General features: G+C 37.9%; 2 protein-coding genes across 3 annotated transcripts in view; both read left to right on the top strand.

Moving 5' to 3' along the window:
• Nucleotides 1-1,333: 1,333 nt before the first annotated feature.
• LOC140360277 (cytokine receptor common subunit gamma-like) lies at nt 1,334-7,619 on the top strand. Its single transcript, XM_072445488.1, has 9 exons — nt 1,334-1,449; nt 2,554-2,635; nt 2,711-2,883; nt 4,244-4,377; nt 4,813-4,978; nt 5,094-5,129; nt 5,580-5,667; nt 6,438-6,498; nt 6,573-7,619. Exons 1-9 carry the CDS (start codon nt 1,386-1,388, stop codon nt 6,819-6,821), a joined length of 1,053 nt encoding a protein of 350 aa, XP_072301589.1. The 5' UTR covers nt 1,334-1,385; the 3' UTR covers nt 6,822-7,619.
• A 411-nt stretch (nt 7,620-8,030) lies between these two features.
• snx12 (sorting nexin 12) overlaps nt 8,031-22,470 on the top strand; it is a 69,994-nt gene continuing 55,554 nt past the window's right edge. The window contains exons 1-5 of one of the 2 annotated variants that reach the window (XR_011926927.1): nt 8,031-8,393; nt 9,485-9,580; nt 10,391-10,515; nt 12,355-12,458; nt 16,629-16,689. Coding sequence is in view for 1 of the 2 variants with exons in the window: in XM_072445724.1 (XP_072301825.1) it covers nt 8,229-8,393; nt 9,485-9,580; nt 10,391-10,515; nt 12,355-12,457 (489 nt within the window). In the remaining variant the exon portion in view is untranslated. Of the gene's footprint in view, nt 8,394-9,484; nt 9,581-10,390; nt 10,516-12,354; nt 12,459-16,628; nt 16,700-22,470 lie in introns of those variants that run through there. The other variant, XM_072445724.1, reaches the window with a different exon arrangement.

Genomic DNA, 22,470 nt, shown 5'->3' on the forward strand with positions numbered 1-22,470 from the left:
TGAGAACAATTTGCACTTGCAATTTATTAAGAAAGTACCTTGTATCATATGGTCTTTTTTCAAAGGAAATGAAAGCCACAAAATTGAGCAGCGCGCACTGAAAACATGTGTCTCTTTTGACATAAATGACAAATACTTTCATATGAAATATAAAATATTGCACTGAACTACTGTAACGGCTGGTAAAGAGTCTTGTTAAAGTTAAATCCCTGTTAAAATCCTGGAAATGCTGTATAAAAACGTGTAATAATATGTTTTAGAATATTTCATTTATGTATTGTGAAGGTGCCGTGCAACAGTCTCATTGACACTGAACCAATTTAGGTCATAATTTCACATTTATTTTTCTCCCTCTCATTTGTCTTTTTCTTTATCTTGGATAATTGCATTTGATTTATCAGTTAGTAAATAGTTGTGTATTTTTTTTTCCAGCATCAGAATTTAATAATACTTCACTGTCCAGACAAAAGCTCACGTTCTTCCACTAAACACCCACATGTATCCTTCTGCTATTGCAATACTTGTAATTTCATAAATCAGAAGCTACTAACCGTGCAAATTATAGTCTCTTCATGATTCATTTTCCAGGAGCATATATTAAAGTGCGTCCGTGACAGGTTTTCACAATTTTCTAATTTGGATTTCATTTGGTGTATTTATACCTGTTGTAATTTTACACCAATTGAGTAGCTATTTGTGGAGAGAAGTAGAAGAATCTGTAGAAAACAGGGTTGACAGGGTTACCGATTGTCAAAGTCTATGCATAATTTACACAAATGAACAACTCTTTGACTCTCTAAACAGTAATTCAACACAATCAAAGTGGCCTAATATATTTTTAGTTCTCAGGTAAAAAAATAATTGTGACATTAAAGGATTTTTTGCCCTGTGTTTGCCGGGTAATTTTCTAGTGTGATGTCATCAATTACAAACAAAGTCAAATTATAAACCTCAAAAAGTTGCTATTCTGGGATTACATTTTTACAATTTTTAGCAAAATTCTAAACATATTTATCTCGACTGTATTTTCGTGCAATGGCTCGTCCAAGCACTCATAGGCGCTTTAAGTCCCATAATATAATAAGTAAGTCACAGTGATGGTTCAACATATGAGCCGTTTCTGGAGGATTCAGAAACAGTTGCGCATCACCCACATCATATTTTTATAGAAATGCAAAACGGTCTTGTGACTTTACCATTATCATTTATTTATTGATCTGTTAGGTATGTTTTGTCGCTCTCTCAACGCACCCATAGGTTGTGATATTTCGATCCAACCTACTTCCTCTTACAGGAAACTAGATAAAAGCCTTTGAGCACACGCGCATTTTACAGACCAGAGTTAGATTGTCTGACATGAGAAGAGCTCATATCTTCTTTTTAAAATGAGCACCAGGCTTTTTCTGATTCTGTGCTTAGTTGGAATTGACTTTGCGGAAAAACCTCCTGGTAAGACATTTTCACTTTTGGTTTAAGAAATATTCCTGTTCAGTGACATTATTTTGATTCCACAACAAAAGCAACAAAAGCAGGAAATGTGTTTGTATATTGTTAAAAAATAAATAATATATATATGTATCCTAGTCTTTCCTAATACTTTTGTTCATTGTTTGGATTAAATGTCATATATTGTACTTCCCTTGACATTTGGAGAGTGAATTCCCCTTTACGTCAGCGTTCAGTTTAGTCTCGATATGATCAGCTTGTTGGTGGGTGTCGTGCTAACTAACTCCCAGATGCATTTATAGTGCCAAACTGTACAAAAGCAGTTGTTTGTAGCATTTACAGAAAGTTATGACCTTAAACATTATAAATCTAGAGCACTCAATATTCCTCTGGTTTTGAAATTGAATTTATTCTCGGATTGAGATTTTAATAAACATCAGACAAATTGAAAAAACTGACATTCTGACTTAATTTGGAAATGGACAAATTTGATAAACTAAATGGGATTATTGGACTTGCTGTGCCTTCATTTCATTTGTCATTTTGTACCATTATTATTATTTTTAATTATTTCTAGTATTATTATTATTTAATTATTTATTTATTTTTGTCCAAATCTCTGGTTTGTTTATATTTATATACATTTGAATTATTGAAAAAAAATATTTATTTAAAAAACAATGAAAAAATTGAATGTTTTCTTATTTAGTAAGACAGTGGTTCTCAAATTTACTACGTGCCACCAAAGCTTTCAAAATTCCACCAAATCTAAATGAAATTCTCTAAATTGGGGCAAATCCAGGTCTATAATAGGGCTACACCATGATCAAAGTAGTTTTAACAAAGAAATCACCCAAAGAAGGGCAAAACTGTGAATAAAATGTACAATAGGACAGAAGTCTGCAGACCTCCAGTGACATATGTAAGTGTGAGAAATACTGAGAAAGGGGGAAAATGCATGTGCAATTTCATACTCTACCTTTTCTATTTTTAACAGTAAACAAAGGTAATTAGAGCGGTAAATCTGAGGAAAAGCATTTGTCCTTACGACGAAAATGGTGTTTTACTTGATATAAAACAACTGTTAAACACCGTGTTTCCCGACAGATGTGAAGTGCAAGGTGATTAATTTGGAATATGTCAAATGTTTGTGGAACGCTTCGGGTGTCAACTATTCTTTTTACAGCGGGTAAGTCAATCAGAAATGTGTCTCATGTCAGTATAAATGAAAAAAGAAACGATCACTAACGTTTTTGTGTTTTAGATTTCATGGAAAACCCTTGCGTGAGTGTGACAGTTATATAGTGGAGAGCGGCCTGAATGTTGGATGTAAACAGCCCGAAGACAAACTCGAAACTGTAAGATTCAACACGTGTTACACCGAACTGAGACAAGGAAACCAAGCATATCGCCAGAATCATCAGCTAAAAGACAAAGGTATATTATGTTGTGTGGGATTTACACAGACTCGCTTTGCTTGTGTGTGTGAATGAACTGTAAATTAATGAAAGGCCCGAAGTCACTGGGATAGGCTCCAGTCACCCGCGACCCCGAAAGGGAACAAGCGGTAGAAAATGGATGGATGGATGGATAATGATGTCAATTACTCTCTAAACTCAGCTAAATGATTGACGTGAATATGCATCTTATAACAGATTCATTACACATGTGACTAAAACACAGTGATCATAATTATTTATTTAAGATGTTACAAAAAATCTTTCCTATTTTAGGCAGTTTTAAAATTTTAGTGATGGTTACTGATAACTTGTGAGTGTGACCAAACTCCATATAAATTACACAATAGTTATGATTATGAAAAAGGAGAAGTTTTGTTGTTAATGTTAACTTAAATGTCTTGTTAAATGTATATGATGTATGCTGCCGTGTGGTCGAGTGGTTAGGACTGTCCTCTCTCTCTCTCTCTCCCCCTAGCTCTCTCTATCTATCTCTCTATCTCTCTCTCTATCTATCTATCTATATATATATATATATCTATATCTAGCCACAGATGCCCTGAGGCCGAGACAGAAGCATGCCTGCCAATCTGCGCCATCTGCCCCTCTGACCATTAGCACTCACACACTCACCAGATTCATACTAGACACAGTAGTTTGCACGAGGGTCAATGGTTCTCCCAGTGTTCTCCCAGTGCCTGACCTTAAGTGGACTCAGGCCTGTAGCAGGAAGAACAGCCAATCAGAGGCTGCACTTCTCCTGTCAAAATATTTGCAACCCAGCCTTAGTTTCTGAGATTTGATGATGCCTTGACAAGCAGGTATGGCAACAACCTTATTTAATCATGATTAGAGAATAAGACAAACAGATGGGCAGCTCCATTAAGAGGGGATCATGGCCGTATGAGAGAAAAATGCATTTTGAGAAAACAGCCTTTGAAGTTACAACCTGCCAAATAAATCTATGCTGTCCTAATACAGTAATAACAAATATTTAGGTGCAGTATGGACACAGTTGTCGTTTCCACATTAAAGCTTAGATGTTGTGGGTGTAAACCGATAAATAAAACATTTAAAAAGTCCCGTGTTGTCCCTAACGTGCAGGACCACACCCACATACTAACTCACTATATCAAGGCTAGACACTCATTTAAGCAACTATCACAGGACAAAGTTTTAGAATTGACTTCATCAGAACTAGTTTGTAAGACCACATGATATAATTAATAACATGACGTTGTAAGTGTTTTTAACCCATATTCTTGTAATGTCGGTGCTGTGAAACCACTACTCTTACCATCCTTATAGTGTTTGACCATTGATTTCTCTGTCATTTCCAGTTAAATTGAATCCGCCCTCCAACTGCACCGTTCAGCTCAGGTCCGACGCCAACTTGTGGTTCAAGTGGAGACAAATCTTTACGAAATGTGTTGAGAGCGAGGTCCGCTACAGAGTCAACAACCACAACTGGGAGGTGGGACAGGAAATTCATAGTCTTATAAATGTTAAAAACGTTTATCCTATACATCCTCAGCTCTTCTACCTGCAGATCACATAATCAATTTGATAGCTATCAGCAACATTAACATTTTCTATCATTATTTTAAAAGTTCCTACATTAATCGTGATTTGGAACGAAACCCATGATTCAGTTTGTGTTCGATATTTTGAAAAATGAATTATGTTGGACCCTTTGTAACTAGATTTAACATTTCAGACACTAATGTTTGTATAGATACGATTATTTGTCCCTTCATCTTCTTCATTTCCTAAATTGTAAACGGCGCTGAGCAGAGAGTGTCGTAGAGAAAAGTTTATGGCTCACTCTTCTCAGTACGTAATAGAATTGGGACGGGGGGCAACAGTCTTCATTCTTCTCCTGGTTATAAATGTTGTGTTTGATTGACAGCTGTCTAAGATAAGTCTGGGGGTTCAGGAATACTGCATAAACTTCCCATCGAACTCGTCCCGTTACGAGCTGCAGGTTCGGAGCGCCTTGAGCCACAGCTGTGGTTCGTCTGAAGAATGGAGCGAATGGAGTGAACCTGTGGTCTGGGGCGCACACAACAAGACAGGTAAAAAGATACTCTGATACAACCATCTTCATCAGTATTGCATAAACCACTTGTGATACATAGGTTTATTATATACTTATGGACTTAAAGCTGCTCTATCTTTTCCTTGTGGTAGGTTTTCCACCTGCTCCTCCTCCGGATAAGTTACGGTGTAAGCCCAACATTATTATTTGGTGTAACTGTACAACAATAATAATTCAACTCCTTTGTTTTTAACCTTATTTATTATCATTACTCTGTAACCGTTTTAAACAGTCTTCGTCGAGCATGAATAAAGATTTGATTCAGAATAAACAAATATTAAGAATGATTCAAGCTAAGTAGCTCCTTAGTTAAAATGTCCTTCTGTGCAGAGTTTGTTTCCACTTATAATTAGAGTAAATCATACGACAGAAGCCAAAACTACAGTCTCAGCTTCACAGAGTCTCCAGCCAATTGTTTGTCCTCTAAACGGTTCAGGAACAGTTTCAGTTTGAAATGGGATACATTTTGGTCAGGTGTTTAGGGGAAAATCAGCTGGAATGACGAGGCGTTTTTGAATGATGTTTATTTAAGGAGTGCAGTTTGCTATAAAGTGATCTCAAAGTGCATCTCTCGACAGACTCTGTGGACGTCTGGTCTGTGGTCTTGTTCTGTGTGGGAGGAGCCACTCTGATCCTGCTGATCGTTCTGTTGCTGCATCACGAGAGGTGAGTCGTCACTATAATTATATTATAGTTATATTATATTATACCAGATCCATGGTCTTCACACAGACTCAGAAGTATCAACAGATTAAGACATTTCCAACAACGATTAAGCAGAGAGGTTCAAGGATAGGACAAAAAGTGAATGGATTATAAAATGAAATGAATGAACTGCAGAAAAGTCATATAGTCATAAAGTACAATTACGGTATATAGTTTTATTTTAACATTGTTTTATTTTTACTTTTGACTTAGCTATTCTAATTTGATCCAATTTATTCAACACTTGGAAATTGAAAAAATGTTTTCACTAATAAAACTTTTGATCAACTTCTCAATCCCACTGAAATACTGCCCAATAGTTCAGTCTAGTCTAAATGCTTCAATAGCAATTCAATATATATACGATTGTGCTATATTTTTGTACAATTTGGAACGTATGAGAAATATTCAAGATTCACTGAAATCTAAATGACCCTCTTGGTCTTTTTACAGTATTTGACCTATTATACAGTGATAGAACATAGTCTCACTAGATGGCTGTAGAGGTCAGTAGATCAATGGCACTATCAGATCTAAACTATATTCGAAGTTTGCATGTTCATGGACAATGATCTGATGAAGTTGGGTTAGCATCTGATAATGTAACATGTGTTTTGAGAAGTCTTAGTTGGACAAAATGTATGCCAATTTGTAAATCATTAGTGGAAGTTTTCTACTGTTTGCAAGTCTGTTATTGTTTTAATGTTTATTTTCTATATGACCTCCGCCAGAATCCGGATCATCCTTATTCCGGTTGTTCCTAAACCGTCTCTGGTGCCTCGTGACTTGGAGGTGAGTGAAAGCGTTCACTAAAACAATGGACCACAGTGATGCTAAATCACACACCACTTGTGTTGATTTTGCAGGAGTGGTTGGACAGCTCTAAAGGTCTAAAGGAGGCTTTCAAGACTAGCTACACAGAGCGCACCTGTTCAGTCCGGGAGTACTGTTCTGTGCCTCCCTCCGACACTGACAGCTCAGACTCCTCCATCCTTTCTGTCAGCACCAATCAAACCGTCTGCTACAACCCCGTCCCAAGTCCAGATCCCAACGACTCGGGACCCTCCTCCAGCGATGAGTTTGTTCCCCCGGAGGAGCAGCACGTCCCTGTCTAGCAAAGACATGATCTTTACACGTCAGTCAATGGGAAACAGACACAAAATAGTCACTATTATAATTCAAGTTGTAAAAGACAAAAAATAATTCTACCACAAGGTAGATGCAACCTGCTGTGCATTTTCTATCTTAAAAGAAAGCCTTGCAGCACCTGAAACTATTGTCCAGTGATAGAAAGATATAGGCCCATATTCTTATGGTACAATGTACAATCTATTTTCACAAATATTTTGTTACCACATTCTTGCTTTTTGTAAGAGTTCAGCCATAAAATGGACTTAAATAAATACAATTACTTTTTTATAGTACTGAAAAAACTTGAAAAAGCTGCTCTCTGTGTAGGGGCTTGTTTCTCCACAAACTTGACACTTGCCACCTGCTTGTCTTCATGGAGATGTTCTTACTTTCCCTCTGATAAAAAAAATATTGATATGTCTCCATGTCCATGGACTAATGCAGGAATCTGCTTCATTATACTGTAATGATTAGCTATAGGCATAAGTCTGTAAGTAGCCTATAGCACAAATTGCTTTTGACAAATGTAGAAGTAATTGGCATCTTGTAGTCTTTTTCTTGAAGACCTAAGCACTTTTTCCACCAACATTTTATTTTCAGTAATAAAAGAAAAGTTGAGTAAAAAAAACTTGTATGTATTGTATTTTGCATTTAGCCTATGACCGTTGCTTGGCATCCAGATTGAAATCCTCAAGTATGTGTATGCTATAGGAAAATTATGTAGTCTTGGCGTGCCAAGCAAAACTGACAGAACAAAAATAAAAAATGTCTATGTTACATGACCTGTGGAGTTTATTGATAAGATATGATAACCAATAGGGGGATTTTATTGAACATAGGAGGCAAAAACCTGTGTTGTAAGAGTAAGAAGAGCAGTCAAATAAAAATATGCAATAAAAAAAGAAAATAGCTATTATAAGATAGGCTTATGAAATGCAACACTGTGCTGGAGTGGAGACAAATATAAGGCTGCAAAAGTATTATGTAATAAGTGGCTGTGTTTATCCAGTGTAGCATTAGATATAAAGCAGGTACAAAATATTATGTAATTTTCAAACTTAAGCTATTCATCCAAATCGATACTATATATAGTGAGACTACAAAACTGGGCTAATTAAGTCAGTTTTGCCAAATCCATCATCAGTTCCATGTGCAGCATGTGTCGATGTCGGTCTGTGTCCGCTAGATGGCGCTGTGTGTGTCCCGCTCACAGAGGGAAGGGCGCTTGGCGGTGGCCCCTGCAGAAGAGCCACACCACTCAGCCACTTCCTTAGCTTGCCCGCTGTGGTTTCACTATCCATTAATGTCTTCCGATGAAAGTTAAGACTCTGCCGCGCATTTAGTTGGTTTACGCTAATTATCTGCAGCTCGTGTCTGAACATTTAACCAAAATGTCGCAGCCTGCGGTGGCCGACACTCGCCGGCTCAACTCCAAGCCCCAGGACCTGACGGACGCCTACGGCCCCCCCAGCAATTTTCTGGAGATAGACGTGTTTGATCCACAGACCCTGGGAGTGGGGAGAACCCGATACACCGTATACAAAGTCCGCATGCGGGTAGGTGCACGAGCTCAAGAGGAAACGCGCTGTTAGGTTTGATTTTCCAAGCTAACGCAAATGACAGTGTTTGTTAGCGTTGTGATTAGCATTAGCATAGTTAGCTGCAGCTCCGGAGCCAGGGCAGCGAGCGTGAGTCAGGCCGATAGAAGAGGCTTTGACGCGGCGTTCAGTAAAAATCTAGAGCCGAGGATGAATTGAGGCCTAGTTCATACAGTGTTTTTCAAGATATTTCACAGTTGAGTTTTGCCTCCATAGGTTAATTAATTGAAAGCACAATATGCTATATACACAAGCACACACTCTGTTAAAGTAACCAAACCTAACCAAACTTCCAATCAAATTGTTTGAACTAGGACTTTTTAACACTGTACACGGCACAACCTTAAAAAGTCAGTGTACAGTGACTTTTTAACTCTATACAGTGATAAAACGTCATAGTTCATGGTTCTATTCTGCCTAAACAGACTTCTTTGGTTAGGTTTCTTGACACTTCATTAGACTGCCAATACCAATTCAACAAAATAATCAAATCAAAACATGATATATATGACCAAAAGTTTGGTAAATATTTATTAAAAAGTAAGCGTTTGGTTTACCCATTTACCCGCACACAGGATTACGCTTTTAAATGAATGAAGTTATTGCTGACCTGCCTAAAACGAACACATCAGGAAACTTGCTCCATTCCTGGTGACTTGACTTCCTTTCCCATAGTTCCTCTTTATGTTTTCACTGCCTGGTCACTTTAACGACCTATCTATTCTACAGAATCTTAGAAGAACACTTTCCATTTGCAGTATGTGTGACTACATTATAGTCATATAAGAGTCATATCCCCAGATTTCAAACGCTCCGATCAAAGTTATGATTTATAGACTTGTACGTTAATTTCCACTAAAGATGTACACAATGGATTGAGTCCTATTTAGTAAGTTTATGAAAATGAATGAAACTTATTTGACGGATGTGAAGAATATACATATGACACCTTTTCCCCCACATTTGTAGTACATTTTTCACAATAAAACATGTACATTGAAGGCCATTCCAGTTTATTGTTAATGATTAACAGTTATTGTCTTTTCTAGACAAACCTTCCCATTTTCAAACTGAAGGATTCCTGTGTGACAAGAAGATACAGTGACTTCGAGTGGTTAAAAACGGAGCTGGAAAGAGACAGTAAAGTAAGTGAAAATCTGATTCTAGTTAAAAGACGGCGTGTTCTCTCAGTAGGAACAAAAGGTGTGGGAATCTGCATGTTTTTAAGTCTACAATTACATTATTTACACATCGCATTGTATTTGGAGATCCAGTCGATAAGGAGAACGTTCCAGTGCAAAACATTTAGGAGTCAATGCGGTAGCAAAGCAAACTTCCCTCTTCAAATTAAGCCCTCAAACCCGGTGATAGTGCAAAAGTCATATTTTTAACGGAAGCTAATGATTTACGCATGTCTTTGAAACCTCGCTCTATTATAAACACATTTCACCAAATTTGTCAGATATTTGGTTTGTTCAAAGCTATTGTGTCTCCATCGCAATCAATTGAAAGAATTACTACTTGGGCCAAAAATGGTTTAACACGTTGCAGTATTAGGGATGTTACAGGTAAAAGGATGTGGGATTATGTCAAATTGCAAGCTCCTTTCCTTTGCTTCAATGCCTTTTTGTTTTTTGCGACAAAAGCAAGAAACGGAGGGAGCATAGACCAAAGCAAAGCAAACACATTTACATTTGAAGTCTTTAGAATATGATTGTAGTTATTCATACCAACGGCTTGTCAGGGAATTTTAAAAGGAAAATAAAACTGTTAGCCTTTTCTTCTTATCGTGATGATATCGTACTGAGCGATTTGTTTATCTAATACACTTAGTTGTGCGATACTGACTGACCCGTCTTCGTATAAAACGCTTCCGCCGGACTTCTTTATGATACTCTTCCGTACAGTTCGCCTGTTCATGTGTTGTATTTGCGATTGCGCGTCCTCTGCTGCAGATCGTAGTGCCGCCGCTGCCCGGTAAAGCCCTCAAGAGACAGCTGCCGTTTCGTGGAGACGAGGGCATTTTCGAGGACTCTTTCATCGAGGAGCGGCGAGTGGGTTTGGAGCAGTTCATAAACAGGTCAGCCATTCTCATTTCTTATTGCCCATCAAGAATACAAAAAAACTGCTAAAAAAGTTAGGAAATGATCCGGCACGGACGGCAGGAACTAGAACTAATTGAATCAGGATATTTTGTTGTCTGCAGAGGACCAGAACATCATATCGCTTCTAATTTCCGGTTTTCTAAATGCAGTATTTATTTAGATTCCATTTTGACGGATGGTCCAGTCCTACAGTGAGAACAAAGCGCAGATCTGAACATATCCATTACTGTGCGTTAATCAGTCAAAATGAACTAGTTACCAGGTAAAGTAATAACCAAAAATACACCCACCGATGCCTATTCAGATAAAGTACGTTCTCTGTTCTGCCTTATTAAGCCTGGATATCTTCAAACGCACCAGAGCCAGCGAGAGTTATAAGAGATTCTCCTCCAGACACAATCTGTACAGAACGTAGGACGCTCAACAGTCCAAACCGCACATTTACCAACTGCACGCTGATATAACGTATAAAACACCTTTACACTTGTGAAACCAAAGCAGCCAAAGATTTATTATAATGGACTCTATAACTTGAGAGAAAGGCGGTCTTTTTAGCGATGCATGTAGCTCTCCCGCAGCTTTCCTCTGTTTTTATTTTAATCACAAAGAGTGGTAGTTTGATATATATTCATGAAAGCCCATGCTGCACATTTCCTCGTGTTTTGTAATGTACAAGGATGTGATGATAACCAATGAAATGTCAGGAAACTCCTGCATATAGATGTATAGATGGATGGATGGATAGATGGATAGACCGTCCTAGTCTTCACTGAGCAAATATGCTTTTCTAAAGAAAATGTCAAACACTATCTTCTGTTACTTCTTCTGCCTATTTAAATATTTGCAAAGGTAAAGGTTTAGGGTGGAGTGTCCTTTTCATGTTGATTGTTCACCCGAAAGGGAACAAGCGGTAGAAAATGGATGGATGGATGGATGTTCATGCAAACGTACAATTGTACATTATTTTCCATTGACATGAAAATATATGAACGGTGTACTAAAACATGGTAAAAGAGGTCATATAAAATGTTAATCCCCCAATGCTAAATATTAGTTTGTAGTAATATTCAATATGTCTTATGTACTTCAGTGGTTCCTAACCTAGGGGGCGCCAGATATCCCAAGAGGTCCCAATGGATTTGTCTGGTCAGAGGGTCAGGTCATCAAAAATGTTTTTTGTGCAAAATAGATGGTCAAAATTCCACACACGATTGTGAAGTGGGTATAGGGACTGAAAACACCAATTAATAAATCTGAAATGAGTCAGGTTCAAGTTTCTTTTATAGTCTGTAGCATTTATGGGTCAGTAGCATTACATATATAACAGGACATGACATGGAACATTTAAAGTCACTAAATTTGTTTATTACCGTAATCCTTTTATTAATACAATTTAGCAATGACTCGATGCTCACTCTGGAGAAGGTCAAGACACGCTTTATCTTCTCAAAAATGTAAAATAATAACAGATTAGAGAACATGGTGAATAGGTGTACGTATGCTAACGTAACACCTTCAGCTACATCCCAAAACTATGTAAAAAAAGCGATTTATAATCTGTCAAATACGGTAATCTTTTCCTCTTTTTTTTTCACACAAAATTAGCACAATATGTGTCCTTATGTCGACTCAGATATTTACTTCTGTCTTTTGATCGATTTGGTTTTGAGTGAGTGCCATTTTGCCAAGGAGACTATGACAACATACTTGACAGACATATATACTAAACCACGGGAAAGGGCGTGTCTCATTTGAGCCCAGCCGTATTCATTCCAATGTCTCGTTCATTTCGCTCTCTCCCTCTGTCCATGTAGAATTGCAGGTCACCCATTGGCCCAGAACGAGCGCTGTCTGCACATGTTCCTTCAGGAGGAGACCATCGACCGAAACTACATTCCCGGAAAAGTACGACACTAGAGTTACTGCGACTCTCACAGTATTTCTACTACTACTTCTACTAACTACGCACTGTTTTCTCACTTTTCTCTTCTCAAATCCTGACTTTCTATCCGTCTATTGTAAAGCTACTCAAGTCGATCTGTTGACTCTTTTCTCCGCTGTGAATTGTTGTTTTTTAATTGTAAAATAGCCAATCCCTCCTCGGTACGTGTGTTGCATTGTGGGACGGAGAGTGGCTGAAACGTTGTACGATGCATTTCTTGTCATAACTGTAAATGATTGTGAATAAAATAGAATGACGTCTACATTCTGGTGTGGCCACTAGTGTATATCACTATAACCAGCTGCGTAAATGATGAACATGAGTCTGACACTGTTTTGTTTCTCTTTTGTTTTCTTTAGGTATGAGTGAAGTAAGTTTATTTTATTTTATTATTGCATTGCATACATCCCCTTATGTCTCCAAGAGCTTTATTTAATGGGTGGTTGCATAAAAGGCATCGTAAATACTAAAATACTAATCAAATGGGTTAAAATATGACGATCCATGACATTTTACACTTCAAAGTCAATGCAATTTCAAGTCAAGTTCAAGTTTCAAATGATAAGCTCGCTTTCAGATGGTGTTGACATTGTGTAACTTTCTGGTGGATTTTTCACATTATGGCGTCAAATATCTATCCGTCGTACGCGGCAGTCTTCGTGGAGATGGATAAATGAGACGCCGTGTTGTGAAACGTACCAGGAAGTTCACCTTTTAAACCCAACGAAACTCATAAACGCAGATAGAGCGCCGTTTCGCTGGCGTAGATTTGTCATAGGTGAAGCCGCTCGAATCGAATACGAGTCCTGAAGTGCAACCATCAGAAATGCCAAGAGCTCTTCGAAACATTCAATTCTAACCCCCGCCCATTGTCACTTTTGCACTAATCGTAGAATGCATGGCACGCTCGCACGCTTCCCAGACTGCACCCGGACCGATCTGTCGCACCGCAGCATTAGCATCATTTGAATTTGCACTGTTCTGTTCAGTTCTGTTCATTTTAGTTATTGGTGAAAAGGGTTTATTGGGGGATTTACATTGATCGAGGCGAGGAATTCACATCCAAACCGCACTGATTATGGGAGAAAAATGCAGTGGTGTTTAATTTAGAAAGAGTACAACAGAAGCATTCCTTTCTGGTGAGTATTTGTACAACTATTTGGACAATTCTTTGTCGTTAAGGACTAAACGTGTCCACGGCGTCGCACAAAGGCTGTCCTCTGCGATGCGTTGCATCAAAAATCTATCAAGGAAATTCAACGTCTTTTTGTGCTCTTTAGTTTGTTATTTTTTAAAGACAAAGTAGGTTGTTTCTACTCGATACCAATTTTGACTGAATTAACTGTCATTTCCTGCAGTGTAATAGTACTTTCTTTGTGTTTCCATGTCATCTTTTAGTAAAAGTAGTTCTGATAAAGTCCGATATAATTCTAAAACGGTCGAGTTCAAATGTTCTCCTCTTACTTACCACTTTCTCAAATGAGTATCGAGTTTCCACACTAGTTTTAGTATCGATTACTGTCCGATATTCGATACTTTTGACCACTTTTCCGAGGAAGACGCTCACTGAGACATGTCAAGGTAAAAACATCCTATTTTCAGTCAAAACCAACAAACAAAAGGATGAAAATAACACCGTTTTGCAGTCGGGATGTCAAGACTTTTCAGATAAATGACACTCGTGATTATTCAGGTTGTAATGTAAGAAGTAACAAGTAATAATCGTGACAAAATTTAAGTCTGTTCAGTTAAAGGTTGAATGTACGATTTTTTTGGCCCAAATCTGAGCCTCATTTCCTCGTGGCGTGGACTGCCGATTAGTACTGCTACGTATCAATCATAAAACTCACCTACCGCTCACCTGCAGCCGCGTGCGGCTCGTCCCCACGAGCAGAACGTTTCCGCGTGTACGCGCATTGATCTATCATAATATAGTTCCCTCAGTGTGTACGGGGCAAAATGAAGACGGAGAAAGACTGTTCGAGTTGACTCATAAGAATACGGAAATCTACGGGAGACGAGTGCGATCCGTTGCGCTAATAAACAAACGCACGTGTGTGTTGTATCAGTCCACAAGGAGGAGTGGCATGTGCACTTCCGCCTGCGTTCTCAAATCGCCGAAAAATCGTCCATTGCGCCTTTAAAAATGTACTGCAAAAATGTACTTCTGAATGCGTCGCGCTTATTATGTGGCTGTTTTTTTCATAACATTCAGAAAGTTTCATATTTTCAAACTGCGCTGTGTAAAAAATGAACGAACGATTTCACTTTTGTTTGGCGCTTATAACCCTGAATAAACGTGACAGTGTGACGCTTCTTCTCACGATAATCGTAACTTTGATATCGCGACACGCCTAGTTTGCTGTAAATGATTCAAAACAAACTATTTTCAGTAAGAATAATAATGGAGGTTTAGTGTAGGGATGTTCTTTAACAAATGGACAATGATTTATAGTGAATTAAGTGTTCATAACTCAAATAGCATGAATGGGCCCGTTATGTTTATCATTTCTTTATAAATATCTCTAACGCAAGAAGGCAATTATCTGTACAAATGAGGACAATGTCTTCCGTTCTATTTTAGTATCGATCGCGACGGAGAGTTGACCCAGATGCAACAAAAACTGGTTCATTCACCGCACGAATTAGACACAGCTGTAGTACGATAACTAAACGTAACGATTTGCTTGGCGCGCTTTGGTCACATGCTCAAAGTGGCACGAACCGTTTGCGATGCCAATCTGCTGCTCTGCGTGACACGTGTCGATGAATTTCACGAAAATGACGTCGCTTAAACAAAGTCTGACCTGTTCCCGCTACAGAAAAGACGTATTCACCATAGAAACATGAATAGAAAATGACCCGTATTAACCGAGGCGTTTAAAGTATGTGCAATCTAAGTGTCCTTTTCACCTGTAGTAAATGGGTCAAACGGTGCAGCAGCAGATTTGTGTAAAACGCATGAATAAATAATATAATAATAATAATGTTTCCAAACAACCGGGCAAGTAAGTATAAAAAGAAGTAAAAGTAGACAAGGCAACTTTATTTATAGAGCACAGTTTGTACACAAATCAATTCAAAGTGCCCCACATGAGAGAAGATTGCACTGAAATCACATCACAAACAGATAAAAACATACATAATCTGTATCACATTTGTTTTTAAAAGGGAAGCGTGCATTTCGGCCGCACGCACAGCCAAACGGAGCAGTTTTTAGTTTAGATTTGAACATTGTCAATCGTGTGTCTCGCAGGAATGTTAGCCGATTTTAGCTGCGTAAAACTGAAACGCGGACGAAAAGTAGCTGTTGTTAAGAGATTCAACTGGAAACGTGGCAAACTTGATTCACTAATGCGGTCGCTCAGTCAACCACACGTCGAATATAACTTCTCTGTGCGTGTCAGGATGATGAGGAATCGGTATTGTTGCCATAGCAATTACGCATTCAAAATGATTTCATCTTTTTAATGTTATTTACAAACAGGAAGTGATAAACCATGAATATGTCTTAGAATTCACCTTTTTGTTGCTTTATTTGTAGAAAAAATCACGTAGATATTAAGTGAAATTGCACATCACTGCTTTATCCCTAACCCCGAGTCTAATCCAGGTCAGAGGTGGGTAGACAATGTACTCGAGTAACAGTATTTACTTCAAAATGATATGAATCAAGTGGAAGTACAAAGTAGTGGTCCAACAAAACGCTAAAGTAAGACCAAGTTACTCCTCAAGTCGTTTATAATTTTGAAGTTCTTGCAATTGGAAGCTCAAAACTAACAAAATGATGCGTTTTCAAAAGACGGAGACAAAAATGAGCAAAACTATATCATATCTGAATGGCCAGTGCAAGAAACGCAAATGTTCAAAGCATTTCCTGCTGCCAACATGGAGTTCTTTGTCACTTTTGAAGAGTAACCGACAGTTGTGCTCGAGCGGGAGGCAAAATATCACTCGCTTAGTGAAATGAAGGCGCCTCTGAGGATTAAAATACAATTGAGAAGTAAACGCACTGCCCACCTCTGATCCACATCGCGCGTAACGAATTTCCCCCGTGAAAGTGCACGATTCCACCGCTTGTTTAGACGTTTGTTGTCTTAAATTGTCCTGATGATTCACCCGTGTCTCCCTTTTTGTCTCCCAGAGCTGAAGCAGACGGCTGGGCCTGCGCTTTGTACATTATATTTCTACATTTCTCCATTTTAAACTTGTGGAGAGGAGAAAAAACAACAACACAGTATATCAACAGAGAAAAGATTAGAGAAATGCAATGTGTACATGTCTTCTTTTTATTTTGTTTTCTCGACCATTCCACGTGTCTTTGATTTAATCTGCGAGAATCCAAATGTCAAATAAACACACACTTTTAGCTACGATTTCTTCTTATGATCGTCTTTTATTTGGTTTTTCTATCCCCGCAGCATAATTGACACTAGCCACATGTAGCGTTCCACAGTTACTGATATATTACGTTTCGGCGCAGTGGATCAAGCTGCAAATGATCAAAATTCATTTATTTTTTGTCAATTTTTCGATCATAAATGCCCATATTAAAGCACTGTGACGACACTTAAAAATCAAACTCTGCATTCCCTTTTGTGTTTGATCAGAACATTCTTTGTCCTCACTTTTTTTTGTGTGCGTGTGTGTGAACTTTGTCAATGACTTTCAGCATTGAGAAACGGCATTGTTATTTCTGTCTATACTGATTAAATTCCTGCTGCCTGCGCCTGTCTCCCGTCTGGATTTTTTGTGAGGCTGCACTAGAAGACGACCTGTCAAACACTCGCAGTAGAAAAGATGTAGGATTTTTGGCATCTTAACATTCAAATCCACTATTTATTCAGTCATTTTTGTATTAATGGAGGACGATTATTTGCACGACATTATGACAATTGCTGTGACAAATATGCTGAAATGTGAAAGTACTGCACAAAAACTGAACGAAATGGAAGACGGCACGTTTATGAAGGTTTGTGAGGAATGTTTTGTGGTATTTAAGGTGACGACAAAAGATGAAAGGTTTCAAGTCAGATGTAAGAAGTGTTTTTCAAGGTGTTTTAGAAATAAATACTAGAACAATGCAATACAATTTGAGACAAAGGGTGGAGAAAAACAAGTTTTTGGACCCTCCTTGTTTTAAATATCTGACGGCATTGTTTTATTGGTTTTATTTGTATGTAGCCTTTAAAAATGTGTGTTTACCATAGATTTATTTTTGTCTATCAAAACAATTTAGTTCCAATTTCAACAACGACAGTTTTTGTGTTCTTGGGCAAGACACGTCACCCACTTTTTGCTTTATATCGTTTGTATAATCGAAGTATGAATGGATGTATAACACAAAAGCACTTGATTAACCTGTGCCAATCAAAAGGTTATGTTAAACTGTATAAACATGGCCGATTTGTGTCCCGAAACCAAGTAAATCATGTTCAAATCAAATATTGCTTTTGTTGATAACAATTGTTGTCAAGTCAAATAGCCCAGCCCTTCTTCTCATGTCTCTCCTCACTCTTCTTTCCCACTCTGCTATTATCTTTAGTTAATTTCTGGTCCAAATAGGCTATCTCATTCTAGCCAGCAGATGGGGCCCATGATGGGGCCCTAGGCAGATTAAGCTGCAGGACTAATAGGGCTCAGGTTTACAGATGTGCAGGGCACAGACCAAACACATGAATGCACAGGAGAGAACAAAGATGCACAGGAGAGAACAAAGATGCACAGGAGAGAACAAAGATGCACTGGTGAGTGGATTTGCCTGTAGAAATAGATTTATTTTAACTTAAACCTGCTCAAAAGTATTTAATTTGGTTGGAGCAGTTACATTTTCTAGCTGTAGAGCAGCAAAGTCATTAGAGTAAAGTCGAGGTCATTTTGGCCTCATCTTAGGTTTAGCAACTTTTAAACTGAATCTTTGTTTGCATTGAAGATGTTCATTTAGATTTAAGGTAGGACATTTATGTCATGAAATATTTTATTTAATGTTTAAGGTTGGTGAAATAGTTATTTAACCTAAAAGCCATTTAGATCATTTAGACCAAATTATAAAACTACTTAAAACAATGTATTGATTTATTTATTCATTATAATCATCTGAATTAGTTTATTGTTTAAAACACATTAAAAGTCAGCATTGATATTAGTGGATAAATTCCTATTTTATGTTTTGGAAATTAAAAACATTGAAAAATATTAAAATACTATTATTTCAGTATAAAATGTTTAAAAGATAACAGAAATGAAGTGCCTTATTTTTGCATTTGTTTAAAGGTTTTTGACCTGCTTCTGCTGCTTCTGCTACTGCTATGACTGCTGTTAACGGAATAAAAGTTTGAAGCCGAGTTAAGACTTGTGTCTTTTTCCTGGGTCTTTTTAAAGTTGGACCAGCATTCATCCATTATAAACTTGACAATTGTAATCCAGATGTGTTCTTAATTACAAAATCACCGCACAAGAAGGTTTAGTTGATGTTATAACTTGGTGTTTTGGTTCTCAAGCCAATCAGCAGCACAATCATAATCTCTCAGTTCTTTAAAGGTGTCTAAAGCCCCTGGACCATCGTTAATCGGGGCTAGTTTGGCCCCTGCAGCTCAGTGAGGCAACTCTGGAGCTTCTGAGCTGCAAATAAACTCCAACAATGTACTAAGAAGGAGAAAAACTCTGTCTCTGTCTGCAGATAAATGCTCTGGCAACAGATTCAGTTGTGACTGTCGTTCCTGCTTTGAATGGTAAAGAGTGCGGGACAGTGTTGTATATTCCAATTACTCGACATTGCAATAACCTCTTCTGCAATGACACGAATATTATAATGATAAGACTGAAATACATACAAGTAAATGACAGACAAACGTGCTGACTCACCACTCCCACTCTAGTCTGGAGGAAATCAGTTATCTCTTTTTACTTTCTTTGCTTTTTAACCTTCCCTCGTTTTGTACACACGTAGCTTTGACATGTTTTTTGTGAATACTTTCTGTGTCGACATCTGTGAGTCAGAAAGCAGGAAGTTAGGCTAATACTGTAGTTGTCAACACGGCCTTGTTTTCACACGTTAAATCCTTAATCTTCTTGTTGTTTTTGGTCTACTGCAGCAACTGTGGGATTACGATAGTTAGTATGAACATGTACTGTTACAATCATTTATTTACCGAGTTATTGTTGTTTTTTATTTGTTTGAAAATGGACCATATTGCATGTACATTACAACTAAAATAAATGTTGCTGTTTGATGCATTGTACTAGAATTGGACTCAAGCAGGGGCAGAAAGTAACTAAATACTCACGTTACTATAATTGAGTAGATATTTTTAACTCAGCGCTTGTTCTTGTAATGGTAAATAGTTGAGTACAGCTCCCATTTTCCCCTATTATCGGCTCCTTTCTTCACCTACATTGTAGGTGTCATTTTGAGTTTGTAGGTCCTACAAACTCAAAATGACACCGCATCGCCTGCTCTGATAACCTAGATCAGAAAACAGATGGACTGTGGTTTGAGTAAAGAGTTGAATTGAACAAGTTTTGTGTAAAAGACAGATGTGAAATTATTATTTTTTTAAACGTAATTGGTTCTCTGAGTAGTATTTTTCTTGCATACCTTTTACTTTTGGCAGCAGCACTTGTACTTGTTATTGAGGGTTTTTTTTAGCCACGTACTTTTACTTGAGTACTCCACCAAATATACATCTGCAGCCCCGGGACAACCCCTATGGGACTACATTTGACAAAACACAATCAAGTAACTATGTATTGAACAAAGTACACACATGCAATTCAAATTACACACAGAGCCAGTGCCAGTGGTGTGTAGGAACTAAAAGTTTTTTTTTTAAATAATCAGGGTAAATATTTAGAGCCAGTAAATCAAAACAAATAAAAATTATCCTTAAATTCTTCTTTTTTTCTTCTTTTTTGTGTGAATGTATTTATCAAAATTAAATTGATTTTTAAAATTAGATTTTACTGAATATTCTTTTGGATTTAAAACGTATTTAACATTTTAACAATTAATCTATAAAACCATTTCACTTCACTCTTTTACTCTTTAGAACAATTGGTGTTTGTGATTTAAGACTTATTTATTTTTCATAACTTGCATTTATAATTTTCTTTGAAACTTTAAAGCAGAAATTGAACTTGAAACATTTCAAGCAAAGCGAAAACATCTCCATGGAGACAGGCAGTGCAAGACCCCTCATCCTGAATGTTACACACTGCAACTTTAACATAATAATAATGATAATAATAATAATAATATAATAATTCTTTGGGCCTACATTTGCCCGTAACTTGTAGTACAAACTGTGTCGTTGAACCATGAGAAGAAGTTGTCCCTCTCTGACCTACAAAGGCAGCACTTTGAAGTGGAGGGTAATGAAAGAGGACAGACAGGGAGATTAGCTGCTGTTGTGATAGCGTTTTGAGCATGGGGGTCTCCTCTGCGGCCTGTTGTGTTAGAGCAGACACCGGCGCGCTGCGTTTGATAAAGTGGAAGTAAATGGACACAGCAGAATGACCAGACAAGGACAAAAGGTGAGGCTGATGAGAGCGAGATGAGACCGGGGAGCGGCACATGGGAACAGGAGTCACAAATACATTTATGTCTGACTTTCTCTGTGACTTGAATAACAGTCAAGGCGTCATCGATCACATTTAATTTATCACTTTTGTTACAAGATTGTCCTTCCTAAAGTACCTTTCTGACGCCGTTATTACTTTATTTATATTTTATAGCATACGTCTGTGAGTAAAAGCTTAAAACAATGTTAAAACAGTGTTTACAATGTAAAAACAATGTTTACAGTATTAAATTATCTGAACATTTATTTCTTAAAGATAAGCTTTATTTGTCCCACAATGGGGAAATTCCAGTGTTGCAAAACAGATTAGACAGAGTTGGAATATGAAGTATAATAATAAAAACTGATAACTTAGAAAAAAAAACTATTATAATCTTAATAATAATAAAAAAGAGTCTTATTTAGAGCTGTTATATGCACAGGTTAATATTACCTTAACCTTACTTGCTTTTTAAAATATGATCTTTGGAAATATTAGAATTTCTTTGTCCAATTACGTCAAGACTTGGACTGTTAATTATCTCTGTACATGACCTGAGATGTTAAAAGTGTCTGAACTTGAAGCTTGTATTAAACTGATTTACCATAATGTATTTGAGGTTGAATTTGAAACAGACAAACATATCTTGACTTGGGACAGACAGAGGGCCCATTTGGCCCCTAACTCGACTGCTTCCACATACTTTCCACAGTCCTTCTTTACATTTCGTGCTCCGTGATTCTCCAACAACTGCCTGTGGGGTTAAACTAGTGCTGGACCTGACCCGCAGCGCACCCAAGGGACCTTTTGTTGGCTCTAGACTCAGGAGCACCCAGCTGTGTGTGTTTACTGTGGCGGCAGCGACCAGCGCAAACAGGGCCGAGCCGACAAACAACAACGATACAAACAAAGATGATTCACGGTGGACCCCTGAACGGAACAGATGAATATATTTGTCCTTTAATGTTGCGGTAATTATAACACAACTTAAACTTACAGTAACACGATGACACATTTTTCAATTAAAAAAGTACAGTATTTTATTCAAAACACGTCTGCGAACTAAGCTCCATTGCAAAGATTCCAGAGTGTTCCTCTTTCCTTAAAAAAAACAAAACAAAAAAGAAGACATTTAGACATTCTCTTTTCATGTGACCTGCATCCAGAAATAAAGTCTCTCCATGGCCTAGCACCAAAGTACGTCTTGGACATGTTAGTGCCAAATGAACCATCTCGGACTCTGAGGACCTCAGGGACCGGCCTCCTGCTGGTGCCAGAGTCAGGACTAAACATGGACCGGCCTCCTGCTGGTGCCAGTCAGGACTAAACATGGACCAGCCTCCTGCTGGTGCCAGAGTCAGGACTAAACATGGACCGGCCTCCTGCTGGTGCCAGTCAGGACTAAACATGGACCAGCCTCCTGCTGGTG

Source organism: Eucyclogobius newberryi, unplaced genomic scaffold (assembly GCF_026437365.1).
Source record: "Eucyclogobius newberryi isolate DKJ021-1_F unplaced genomic scaffold, fEucNew1.0.hap1 SCAF_15, whole genome shotgun sequence".
Lineage (NCBI taxonomy): Eukaryota > Metazoa > Chordata > Actinopteri > Gobiiformes > Gobiidae > Eucyclogobius > Eucyclogobius newberryi.